General features: G+C 45.6%; 1 protein-coding gene across 1 annotated transcript in view; it reads right to left on the reverse strand.

Moving 5' to 3' along the window:
• TDRD9 (tudor domain containing 9) overlaps positions 1-13740 on the reverse strand; it is a 107167-nt gene that overhangs the window by 26195 nt on the left and 67232 nt on the right. Inside the window, 10 exon segments of the mRNA XM_065871485.1 lie at positions 2786-2886; positions 4842-4949; positions 6486-6602; positions 8832-8885; positions 9566-9610; positions 10019-10082; positions 10396-10459; positions 10548-10713; positions 11666-11797; positions 12581-12678. Of these exon segments, the coding sequence (XP_065727557.1) occupies positions 2786-2886; positions 4842-4949; positions 6486-6602; positions 8832-8885; positions 9566-9610; positions 10019-10082; positions 10396-10459; positions 10548-10713; positions 11666-11797; positions 12581-12678 (949 nt within the window).

Below are 13740 nucleotides of genomic sequence, written 5' to 3' on the forward strand. Positions count from 1 at the left end.
TAAGGGTGCCTGCCAGACACTTCCTTGCAAAAAGGGAAAAATCTTCAAGTTTACATTTGTTTGTATATGCATGTCAAAATCTCCCGGAGCAAAACATCATACTCAGAAAAATAGACTTACGACTGCTTCAACTACTGTCATGGAAACGTGTGATTTTGGGTGACCTGGAAGGACCCTGAGCTGATGAAGAGCAGCCTGTCGCGTCCCATCCCGCCCCGTCCTCTGGCCTCTCTGCAGCCTCCTGTCTGCACCGCACTGTCCCCCTGCCCTCGGCTCCCTTTCAAGCCTCCTCCACCGACCCTGGGTGAGCTTACAAGTGAGCACGTGCAGTCTCCTCCTGTCCTCAGCTCCCTTTATTCACTTCCGTTTCTGCCATCTTTCTCTAGAAGGAGCCTAAGTCTCTCCTTAGAAATAATTTCTTTCAAATACTCTAGAGCACATTTCCAAGACTCTCGTCTTCCCTGAGTTGTTTCAACTCAACACGTGGCGAGAGCCAAACCCGTGACATTCCCCGCGCCCCCCTCAGCCCCCAGCCCTGCCCTCCTGTCCACTCCCCCCGGCTGAAGTCCTGGCCCTCGCTGGCTCCTATCTCATCTTGGTCCTCCACGGGCCATCAACAGCCGAATCCAAGAGCTCTTCCCTCCCATCCGCTGCCCCCTTTTCATGTCAAAAGTCACCTGGGCTTGGACGACTGCCAAGTTTATGCTGGCCGGCTTCGTCTCCTCTTCATCACTCCCCAATTAAGTTCTACAAAACACAGTTCTAGTCAGAACACCCAGGGCTCTCTAAATACCCACTACTGGCGTTCATACTCGTCAGCTGGCTACAAATACCATCCGAAAGACAGCGCCTGACGCCCACTCTTCAGACTCAATCTGACACAAAACCAGCTCCCGGCAAGAGGGCTCTGGCTGCGCCTGGCACACACCCTACGCTTTCCCAAACCACAGCTCTGCTCACACTGGGCTCCTGCCCCACCTGCCAGGGCTGCCTCCCCTCCAGGCCCCTCCAACTCCTCCAGAGGAAGGCCCAGGTGAATGTCACTGCTCCTACTCCGAGCCTCAGATACGATATCTTCTTCCAACCCCCCAGGCCTCTCCCAGGACATTTCACGATGGGCAAACATCTGTGGAACTGATTTTACTCTCCACGCCGACCACTAATTTGAAAATGTCTCACAGGAGGAAACGTGTGCCCACGTACGGCCTGTGCTCCAGTGCCCTTGGTCCTGCACACAGCAGGCCCTGCTGGATCCCAAGGGGGAGGACAGTCTTGACTCAGCAACTATTTTATGTCATTCTCTGCCTTTAATATTTGATGCACAGGACTGGTATCACCAGAAGAACACTGTTACATCCCCAAGTAATTGGTATGACATTGGTATTATGACTAAACACCAGAAATCTATGAGGAATCGAGTAAAATATAATTAGAATACCTATATAGATAACCCTGACAGAAAGAAGAAGAAATGAACACCAAATGCAATCCAGCAGTAAGGATTAAGGAAAGAGGCCGCTGCAAGCTTAGCGAGAGCCCAGACTGCACCATCCAAATCAGTACGAAGAGCACCCACACACACGGAACTGGAGGCTCAGCAAGGCAAATGGACTTTCCATATTCAAGAAAGATGGTGTAGCTACGAGGATCCAATTTTTAAGTAAGTAATTTTGGATATGTGATTAAGAATTTGATTGCTAATTTATATAAGAATATTTAAGAAAACTTGAGACACTGTAAGTTTAATTAAATCTGTAACAGTTGTTAGAAGCACCTAGAAAGACTTTACTTATTAGGGTTATATAGTTGCCATGTGAGGCATTTACATGCTTACAAAGAAAATCAATATATTAGTCACAGGAACGGAACTTGAAATGTGTGAGGCAATTAATCCAAAAGTTAAGCAGAGTGAATATGCTCAACCTGAGTTACTGGACGTTAAGCAAAGAAAAACTAAAAGTATTTACTAGATTTACAAAACTTTGTAAATTAATAAAATGTGTAGGACACGAGAAAATTTTTTCCAATTTTTTTTTTTTTTGCGGTACGCGGGCCTCTCACTGCTGTGGCCTCTCCCGTTGCGGAGCACAGGCTCCAGACGCGCAGGCTCAGTGGCCGTGGCTCACGGGCCCAGCCGCTCCGCGGCATGTGGGATCTTCCCGGAGCGGGGCACGAACCCGCGTCCCCTGCATTGGCAGGCGGACTCATAACCACTGCACCACCAGGGAAGCCCCCAATTTTAAAAATTAAAAATCAATTAAAAAACCCTAATAGCTTTTTCTGTGCATAAGCATTCTCTCTTGGAAATGAAAACTCAAAGTGATACTCCAAAACACACCACTTACTCCTTATCTGCAATTAAAATAGGCCAAATGTAACTGAGTTTTGCAATATTTGTCTTCCAAAAATATTCAGAACAGCAGATAAACTCTCCTGCAGGCATCTCTGGCGGCTGGCAACTCACTGTGAAATCTCAGATGGACACGCCCAAGTGCAGGGCACTTCCAGAGCGCCAACCCTGAACCTCATCACGCCAGCCCTGAACCTCATCACCCTACTGAACCTTCTCGGCACCAGACGTCCTTTAGGAGGAACGTGGTTCAAAGAGAAGATAAACTGCTCCTGACGACAAGATAAACCACAGCTGTGCTTTAAGAGCTGTCCTCAGCAGCCCATCTGATGACCCATTTCCACACGCCCCCAAGTTGAAAGAATCAGCCCCTGTAAACATAAAATCTCGTGGTTCTTTCGTAATTGCGGTGGATTACAAAAATACACTACTTACTTTGCACCATCAAACACGATGGATCTGACTTGGCCGCACTGTCTGAAGAGAGACTGCAGTTGTTTATAGTAGAGAAATCCATAGGGAGGAACGTGCTTCAGCTGTAAAACACCACACTGCATTAACAGGAGCAAACACAGAGCTCACAGTCATAACGTCCACAAAAACAGAGCACGCTGTCTTTAAGCACAAGACGTAGACCCGACAGCAGGGTATTTAAGGACTAATGACTTCTAAATTATAATAAGTTTTAATAATACATGTTAAACAAAGGCTAATTCTTCCCCTGTTAAAAGAGTCCAAAAGTCTGATACAGAAAAGTTAAGACTTATTTTTCATTTTTACCTTCAAATAACCAAGCTGACTAAATACATCTTTTTAAAACATAGTATTTCTATATAGGCAACAGCAGGAACTTAAATGTTAAAGGGAAATGCACCACTTGGTGGAGGAGGGGGTGCATCCTCGCCCCGTAGGCTGCTCTAACAGGAAAGAAGCTGCAGCAACCCCTCCCTGTCCGAGTGCTTTCTCCCTCCCACCAGGGCAATCTGTGTTCCGAGCTCCAGCTGGAAACTGGGAGTCCCCTGCCCCGTGACCTGCTTATCTCAGAGCCCAGCACAGCTCCATGAGAGGCAGTGGGTGGCTGAAAAGCAAGGGCTGGGGACTCAGGTCTGAGCTCAAGTCCTGGCTTGTCAGGGTTCTGCAGGCAGAAAGTTATGGAGCCACCCTAGGAGCCAACAGCCACATCACTAATTAAGGGGGACAATAAGTCCTCGACTCAGAGAGCCAATGTGAAGCTCAGAGAAGAATGAGTAAAAAGCACTGGACAAAGGCCCTCACAGATGATAAGCGCTACGTAAACACTAGCCACACTTAGTTTTTATAACGCACACAGCAGGCAACCTTTTGGCCCCTGGCTGGCAAGGTGAACAGGCTGAAGGAGGCAAGCACAGCCCACGTCTGAGGAAATGTGCTGTGGGGTCCCTCCCCTGGTGCACAGGTCAGGAGGGAGCACCACCAAGGCGTGAGAGGAAGCCAACCAGAAGGGCTTGGTCCACCATGACGGTCAGTACAAGCAGAGGCCCAGCCACACCTCCTCGAGAGCAAAAAGGATCTAATGACGGCCCCTTCAGGTAAAACCCGCCCCCGGGTACAAACTGCATCTCAGCTGCCTCTCGTCCCCAGTGTGAGCACCAGCTCCTCTCCAGTGCTCTGCAGAGACCCTCTCCCTTGTGAACTCTTACTTCTTCAGTAACAGTGTGATGGAAACAACAAGAGGAGTAAGAGCTGGCAATGATGGCATGTTTACTTTAGGCCAGCAACTCTGCCACGTGCTCTATACCCCCTTTTTATTAGATATAGGCCGGTAATGGAACCCAGGGTCCGCTAAAAGCCCGATTGCCAAATGCTTTATTCCAGTTGCCTACCCTGAAGTGATCCTGTACTCAGGTTTAAACAAAGGGTCCACAAATGTTGATCTGATAGTCAGTGCCTGGGACTGACCATCAGATTTGCCCAAAGCTCATGTTAAAACACTGATTTCCAGGCCACACTTTCTAGTTCAGATTCTGTGCCATGGGGCCTCAAATCTGAATTTCAAAATAAACACTCTCTAGGTGATTCTATTAAGCATGAATGGGGATCAGAGTTTAAATCACAGTACAAAGGTGCCAACCATATAACTCTTTACTTTGTGTAAAATGAAGTTGTCAATTAACTAAATGTTCTTAAATTTATGGAGAAGTATCTTAAATCCTTCAAAATGGGACATGAGCAGTCAAGGTTAGCCATGAATACCTAACTCTGCAAGGCTTCCTTTTTTAAGGCTAGGTCTGCAAAACAGGAAGCGAGACTGAGAAACTAGTGGATGCATGTGAAAAGGTCAGACAAGCCATGAAATTCACTTTAGGGGAAAAAAATCCACTTAGTACTTATGAAAATATAGAGGCAAGTGGGGAAATAAAATGTTCCGTGTTCGCCACATTGGAATGAAGCTCATCTGAAAACTGAGCACCTGGCCTCCACCCCAGAGAAGGCTGCCTATCTCTCCACCTACCACAATGGTTGTCTTTGGGTCTTTGCCCGCCAGCTCCCTCACTGCCATCTCCTCGTCGGGGTGCCCAAAAGTAAAGTAATTTGGATAAAAAGCACCTGCCAATACAACCTGGAAGAGAAACTTATTTTCATGAAGTAACAGCATTATTTTATCACTTTATCTCACCAATATACTAACCTCATCCCAGAGTATCATCTACAATATAAAAGATGAGCTTAATGTTAAAAAACAAAAAAAACCACTGGACCTTTAAACCAATCAAGCAGAAAGTCACAACTCTGGTTACTTCCCCATAACCGAAACACTTTCTGCATGGTCTTTCCTCCAAGGAGCCTAAGTACTTTTCAGAATGAGGTTTAGAAAGCAGTGGTGAGTTGAGCAAGGATACAAATGATTGTACACAGAGAGCCGCGGGGGTTAGCCAACTTCTTCTACATTTTCCCTGACATACTTATTTCTATGGGTCAGGCCCTTTCCCAAATGTTTAGATAAAATTACAATTAAGACACTTAGATTTAGAGCAGCAGGCTTGCATCGAATATTCACTTCTAAAAGCATGCTGCGAGGAGTCCCTTCTTCAATAAAAATATACTATATGAAACATACACCCATGGAAGAGTCTCTCCTAAACCTCAAGTAACTTTACATCCAGAGAAACACTCCATTTCCCAGCATCCCCCAGTTTACAGGATCCACCTAGAACCCAATTCTGTATGCGTCAGCCAACACACTGACACATACAAGAGGTACTCCTCCTCTGAGCCCCTACATCAGAAGTACTGGCCACCTTTCTAGGACACACTTCCCTCTACACAATGCCTAGATGGTTCCATCCAACAAGCTAATTTGATCATGGCCTCCAAAGTTAAAATAATTTTTCAGTGCAAGGGAAGAACGACATAATAATGTTAACAGCATTTATACTTTCTTAAAAGCCAAAACAAAAGGATCTCTCCAGAAGCAGTAATAACATTTAGCAGTCTTTAGAAACACTACTCCAGAGATTAGAAATGGGTCTGGATCATCAACTCAGTGACATGGAAAACCTAAACTAGGTATAAGACCAGAGTTTTTCTTGGTGCCCAAACACAGTATTAGCACTATGGACCTAAAATCTCCTGTGAGGCATGATTTGTATCAGAAAGGGGAACTAGGGCTTCCCTGCTGGGGCGGTGGTTGAGAATCCACATGCCAATGCAGGGGACACCGGTTCGAGCCCTGGTCCGGGAAGATCACACATGCCGTGGAGCACAACTAAGCCCGTGCGCCACAACTACTGAGGCTGCACTCTAGAGCCCGCAAGCCACAAATACTGAGCCCATGAGCCACAACTACTGAAGCCCGTGCGCCTAGAGCCCGTGCCCCGCAACAAGAGGAGCCACTGCGATGAGAAGCCCGCGCACCGCAATGAAGTGTAGCCCCCCGCTCACCACAACTAGAGAAAGCCAGCGTGCAGCAACGAAGACCCAACGCAGCCAAAAATTAATTAAAAATTTTAAAAAGCCGTCAGATTTCTAATTAATAACTGTAAGCTTTCCAAATCATTAAAAAAAAAAAAAGGAGGAGGAAATAAGCACCGTCAAAACCACAAGACCTAATAAGCAGAAAGAACCAGGAAGAGACATCCAGGAAACTCCAGAGTACCTGCAGGATGAATCGCTGCTTGTATGTATACTCTTGGTCCATGACAGGCCGCCGGGAATCAACATACATGTTGAACTGTGAGATTCTAGTCTTCAATTCTTCATATAATTCAGCCACCTAAGAAAAACACACTGGGAGATGATGTCTCCAAGTGATTATATTATTCAGAATAGCAAATGCACTTAGAAAAGTAGTACATAATGGGGAAAGCATGAGTATGTCTATGGGATGAAACACTGCAGCTATGAAGAACCATATTATTAGGACTTCCCTGGTGGCACAGTGGTTAAGAATCCACCTGCCAGTGCAGGGGACACGGGTTCGAGCCCTGGTCTGGGAAGATCCCACATGCTGTGGAGCAACTAAGCCCGTGTGCCACAACTACTGAGCCTGCAAGCAGCAACTACTGAGCCCACGCACCACATCTACAGAAGCCCGCATGCTCTAGAGCCTGTGCTCCGCAACAAGAGAAGCCACCGCAATGAGAAGCCCTTGCACTGCAACGAAGACCCAATGCAGCCAAAAAAATAAATGAAAAAATCTAAAAACTCATTTAAAGAACCATCTTATTAAAGATTAATTAATAAAGAATGGAAAGGATGCTCAATACAATATTAACAGAAAATACCAGGATACAAAGCTGTATATGCTTCATGATCCCAGTTTATAAGCACACACAGGAAACCACTGCAAATGCACAAACACAGTCATCTACAGGTGTCAGAGGAACAGGAGACTATGATCACAGCCTTTGCTTCAAGTCCTTTAAATACTTCCAAAACCTCTGCCATAAACGTATACTTCTTTTGTGATTAAACACAAGCTAAGAGGGGACTTCCCTGGTGGTGCAGTGATTAAGAAGCTCCCTGCCATCACAGGAGACGCGGGTTCGAGCCCTGGTCTGGGAAGATTCCACGTGCCACGGAGCAACTAAGCCCGTGCGCCACATCTACTGAACCTGCGCTCTAGAGCCCGTGTGCCACAACTACTGAGCCCGCGCACCTAGAGCCCGAGCTCTGCAACAAGAGAAGTCACCTCAAAGAAGGGTAGCCCCAGCTCACCGCAACTAGAGAAAGCCTGCGTGCAGCAACAAAGACCCAATGCAGACAAAAATAAATAAATAAAAAATAATTTTATTAAAAAAAATCTTCTGTAAGGCTGTAGTATTGATACATACAACTTCTCTAATTAAGAATCAACTAAAAATTATGCAAGTCACTTTCTCTGATCAAAATGCAATAAAAACAAAAATATTAACAAAAAAACAAGATACCTAAAAGTATTTCTTTCTACCTGTAAACTCAAATATTCTTCTAAAAACTCTGAATCAAGGAGGAAACCAACACTAAAATAAGTTACAGACAAGGAAAACAATGAGATCCCTACATGTCACAAATCAATGAGATGTGCCCCAAACTGTGCTCATAAGAAAATTCACAGCTTTAAATACCTTTAATTAGAAAGACTGAAAGTATTAAGAAATTAAATTCTCATCCCGGTAAGACTAAAAACATAAACCAAGAGACACAGAAAAACTAAATTAATGGAAAAAATTAAAAATCAATCCTTTGAAATCCTCCACCTTTCCCCTTCCCTCAAAACACCTGCACAGTAAAACTGACAAATCAAACCAAGAGTAAGTTCTCTGAAAATAAAAATAAAACAGATTCACAAAAAAACAAACAAAAACAAACCAACAAAAAAGACAGATTGTCTTGCAAACTGTGCAGTAAAGGATTAAGTCGGTAGGCCCGGTTGTCCACACCCTGGACATTCCAAAGAGAGGCCTGGCTCCTGGCAGGTCACCTCCAGGCCCTTGGAATATCCTGCCTTGTAAGAGTGACTTTGTTTACCTGAGGCCTTGGACACAATAAACAGTTCATGGTAGAAATGTGACTTCTATATGGTGAGGACATACAGTATCAGTAACCTCTGGAGGGGCTGAAAACTAAGGAAGTTAAGGTCAGCCATGTGGGCACTCCACACTTATGTAACCAACCCTCAATAAAACCTCGGACGCCAAGGCTCGGGACAGCCTCCCTGGCTTGCAGTACTTCACGTGGTTGTCACACATCGTGCTGCCCAGAAGACTCCACCGGGAGAGGACGGCTGCAAGCTGGCACCTGGTCTCTCCTGGCTCCTCCCCACCCGCCTCTTACCTTTGCTGACCTTAATCTGTGTCCTTCAGCTGTAGTCAATGTAACCGTGAATGGAACACATAAATTCTACCAAAGCTGGAAACGAGGATGTACTTCTTGGAATACTCTCTGCTACCCTGGTACTGCTGGTACTTGATAAACATTTGATAAGTCATCTTTACTTGCATTCAAAGAATTTATAACTTACCTCTCTAATTCTCTTGATCTGAATGTAATTTAACCGTCCCCAGTCAAGTTCATCCTTTAAATACATAAAAGGATAATATTCAATATTAACGTAACAAATTAGAGCTAATTTGGCTACTGTAATCCATATATCTCAGCTAAAAGTATACACCAAAAAGAATATACACCAACAAGAAAAATAATATGGCTGACTCTGTAAAAGGTGACTTTCACGAGTAACTCACGTAGTTATTTTAAGGATACATCTAGGCATGGCAAATTTAAACACACAGACCTATCAACAATCTTTTGAACCTAGTCAGTTTAGAAGAAGAACAACACGCAACCACGCCCACCCCCAAAAATGAAGGCTAACAGGTTGGTTTTTTCAAGCCCATTATCTAAAACTTTGCTGAAAACAGCAGAACGAAAAGCTTCGGGTTTCCTAGTTTTGAGCCAACACGCCGAGGCACATCCCACAGGTATTCAGTACTGGCAGCTAAGAGGCTCCTGACACAGGAAGGGTCACTACTACCCAGGGGTGGGCGACAGGCAGCACGGCTGCTTCTGGGAAGTGACTACAGCTGAAGGTGAGCCCAGGAGCTGCCCTGGACTGCGGGCCCTAAGAACCATCCACAGTGACCTCCGCTCAGGCTGAACACTGCCGGTTCACACACAGCACTGAGGCTGAGCTAGAGAAGGCTCGGAAAGCTTCCACGACACAGGCAGCCATCCACAAAGAAACAGCTCACCGACCTTCGGATGCCGCAGCTCTCCTCTTTGCCTGCAAGTCTGCCAAGCCTAAAAACAAATGATCCAGAGTTTCAAAATAAAAAAATTCGGTTAGCGAATAAAGTAAGTCCAATTTCAACACATTCTGACCACAGAAAATTTACAAATTTAATTTTTCCAATCTACTTCATAGAATTGGACTCCCACCCTCATCTACTTCTCCTAACACAATTTTTTTTTTTTTTTGTCTGTGCCGCAAGGCTTACAGGATCTCAGCTCCCTGACCAGGGATGGCACCTGCGCCCCCTGCAGTGGAAGCATGCAGTCCTAACCACTGGACCGCCAGGGAAGTCCCCATCTCCCAACACACTTTGCTCACTAATGGACATCGGCAACCCTCACAGTGCTTCTGGTAGAGATGGCACGTGCTGTCAAGCGGTGGCAGCCGCCTTCACAGCTCACGCTGGGAAAACTTACCCTGAACGCTTCAACAAGCGCAGCACAGTCACTCTTACTGTTGCCACAGAAATCCACTTTGTTCCTATAAACAGACAATGAACAGTGTCACTTGACACCACTAAAACACAGTGACTTTTAAGAATATGAATGTTGGGGCTCCCCTGGTGGCGCAGTGGTTGAGAGTCCGCCTGCCAATGCAGGGGACACGGGTTCATGCCCCGGTCCAGGAAGATCCCACATGCCGCGGAGGAGCTGGGCCCGTGAGCCATGGCTGCTAGGCCTGCGCGTCCGGAGCCTGTGCTCCGCAATGGGAGAGGCCACAACAGTGAGAGGCCCGCGTACCGCAAAAAAAAAAAACACAACAACAACAAAAAACAAATATGAATGTTAAATACCTGTATCCATCAAGATGCTGCCTAAAAGGCATCACAAAAAAATTCTTCAAAGAAAGAGATGCCGCTAACAAGAGAAAAAACAAAGAGAAGATAAGACTGTTGGAGTAGCCTTACATTACCCCCCATTTCCGCTTCTCGGCTCCCACACTCACCTATAATAAGACACTCGTCTAGACATCCAAACACATGTCCGAGGACTATGAGTTTACCAAGTTGCTGATTAACAGGAAGTTGGGCTAAAACTCTTCCTAAGAACGTCAATTCACCATCATAGGGGTTCTCATCTCCTCTCTGCCCACTCACCGCAAGTGCTCCAACCTTTATAAAATAAATTAGTGCGATTAGCAAGCACTGATTTATTCACACTCTTTTCTTCCTTAAGGCAGGGAGTTTAAAACAGGAAACGACCAAATTTTGGTGAATAAGGCTCTAAAAGATACCTAAGTCAACTTATGAAAGACTGACACTAAAGTTTTTTAATACGTGTTTTGATACTCAGAACACATTTTATTATTTTTTAATGCTGGGAGGTGATGCTCAAGCTACCCCCACAAAAGTCTACTTAAGTCCCAGATTTAACGAACATGGCACGCACAGCACTAAACCAAACCTCCAACCACCACGTCGTGTGGTCACTCACAGCCAAAACGTACAGACTGTGCAGAGAACGACATCCTCAACTTGACTAAGTGTATTTTACGGACGCCCAGGCAGGTACCCAAGGTACTAGAGGCAGCCCCAGCTTTGAGGGTCTGAGGCAGGATGTGCACAGCCCAACAGGTGGAGGCGCCCAGGCCGGGGCACCGGGCACTGCACGCAGCAAAAGCAGAGCGTGGGTCAGAGGAGAGTCAGAGCATGCACAGGACCAGAGCAGGGCTTCCAGCAACAGGAAGAGGAGAGGCTAGCATGAGGGTGAAGAGCAGAACTAGAGGGGACGTGGGGAGGAGGCTCACAGAGCCAGGGCAGGAGAGCAGAGCTCTACGGCTGCCATCTCCTATCCAGCGCTTCCCAGCCCCGCCAACAAACAGCAATCCCCCACGGGGGCGGGGTGAGAGAGTAGGAGCTTCACCTTCAGACAACTAACAAAGCTGGTCTGAACAACATATATAAAATCTGGAATCAAAAATTAGTCATGACATGCTTTTCCAAGGAAATGCTGATTATTTACAACTGTCAGAATACCTTAAAGATATCCACAGTATGAAACTTCTAAAATTCACCCCAAAAATCTTAGCTTTTCCTAAGACGAACAAGTATCAGGTGGCCCCACCTCCTTTAGCAGAAGGATGGTGCGTTCCATGTCGCTCAGGCTAGGTGGAGAGAGGGCTGCTGCCAGCAGGGCCCTCGGCTCGCCCATATCAAGTAATTTCGCTTTCAGTATTGTGCTTCCTGATGGACAACGCTGAAAAGAACAAAACCTAAACTCAGAAACAGTAAAACTAAGTAAATCAATTAACCTATTCACATGACTAGTACTTTAGAGAGAGAAGGAGACAAAAAGAAGAAAGGAAAACAGAGAAAGAGGAGTGGGAGAAGGAGAGAGAGAAATGGGAGATGAAGAGATGGGGGAAGAGGAGAGAGAGAGATAAAGAAGGGAAGATGGAAAAGGGAAAGGGTGAGAAAGAAAGGAGAGGAAGCGGGGAGAGAGGGAGAGAAAGGAGAGAGAGGCAGGAGAGGAAAGACAGAAGCCAGTTCCACAGCATGAACTATAAAAGCACACAGCAGGGCTTCCCTGGTGGCGCAGTGGTTGAGAGTCCGCCTGCCGATGCAGGGGACACGGGTTCGTGTCCCAGTCCGGGAAGATCCCACATGCAGCGGAGCGGCTGGGCCCGTGAGCCATGGCCACTGAGCGTGCGCGTCTGGAGCCTGTGCTCCGCAACAGGAGAGGCCACAGCAGTGAGAGGCCCGTACCGCAAAATAAATAAACAAACAAATAAATAAATAAATAAACACACAGCAGCAGCGTCTGTGGACAGTCCTCCTATAGGGCCAGAAACGTGACATGGGTGTGAAGTCCCTCACTGGTGCTTAGTGACTAGAAGCCAGTTCTGTGATTAAAGACGAGTTTGATCAGAAGTGATTTTTCTGGGATCAAAATCATACGACACTCAAAATTATATTAAACTATTCAGCAAAACTGTCTACAAAAACAAACTATGTCATAAAGATGACCAAAGTTTATTACCAACATCTCAGGAATGACATGGTTGGGGATGGAGCTGTCCCAGAAATCCTTGTGTATGAGTCTGTAACAGTATCCTTTAGACACTCGTCCAGCACGGCCTGCAAAGGAGAAACATTCAAACTCTGACGTTAATTACTTTAACACTAGCATAAAGATATACTTAAGAATAACCATTAAATATTAAGAAAAACTTCCGTTATCTTCTACCAAACCAGGTCAGTTTGGTAAAAACTTCAGAATAAGTGTTAGAAGTGATCTTCTATATACAGATTAAGTGCTGACTCCTACTCAGGGATATATAGTGGAAAATCCAATGCATATTTCTAAAGAGAACCACCTTGGCCCCAAAATACAATGGCAATCTAAACATTTTAAATACCACACATCTCCTGCAAATGCATAGTTCATACTGGTAAAAATACAGAGGTCACCAAACAAAAGTAATCAAGCTGGCGAGAGAAGCCCCAGTGAAACGGCTGGTTGTTACCCATCCCAACACCTCTGCAAAGGCGTCCTTCAAGACAATGGCTTCATATGAAATGAGTGATCACACGCAAACAGCTCAAAACCAGGCCTGGACCACGGAGACCATCCTATAAACGACTGTTCTCTTGTGATGGTATTGCTTGTGCAATGGAAACTCCTTTATCCCCAAACACAATAAAATCTGAGAGACAGGAGACAGGTGGGGAGGGGGGATCCTTCACAAATACTCAGCTTTTAAAAAACAGGGCAGCCCAGGGAGGAGCTTTCCTTTCCCACCTGTGGAGCCTGGACCCCCATCCCCTTCTGCCCCCACCCACCTGTCCTGCCACAGGAGACTGAGTGCAGAGTCCAGAATGCTGCCTCTGCCACCATCTATCCACCGTATCTTCAAATGACAGGACTGTCTAAATGGAAAATTCCAAGGTAATGACAAAACCAAAATCAACTCCTAGAACTAATCGGTGATATCAGCAAGTCACAGGGCACAATACCAACACACAAAAATCAATCACATTTCTATACACTAGAAACGAACATGTGAAAACCGGAATTAAAAACGCCATCACAATTGTTATAATCCCTCCAAATTACTTAGGTGTAAATCTAGCAAAACATATACAGGGATCTGTATGCTGAAAATAACAAAATGCTGATTAAACAAATCAAAGACGACC

The sequence above is a fragment of the Phocoena phocoena genome, chromosome 2 (genome assembly GCF_963924675.1).
Source record: "Phocoena phocoena chromosome 2, mPhoPho1.1, whole genome shotgun sequence".
Taxonomy (NCBI): domain Eukaryota; kingdom Metazoa; phylum Chordata; class Mammalia; order Artiodactyla; family Phocoenidae; genus Phocoena; species Phocoena phocoena.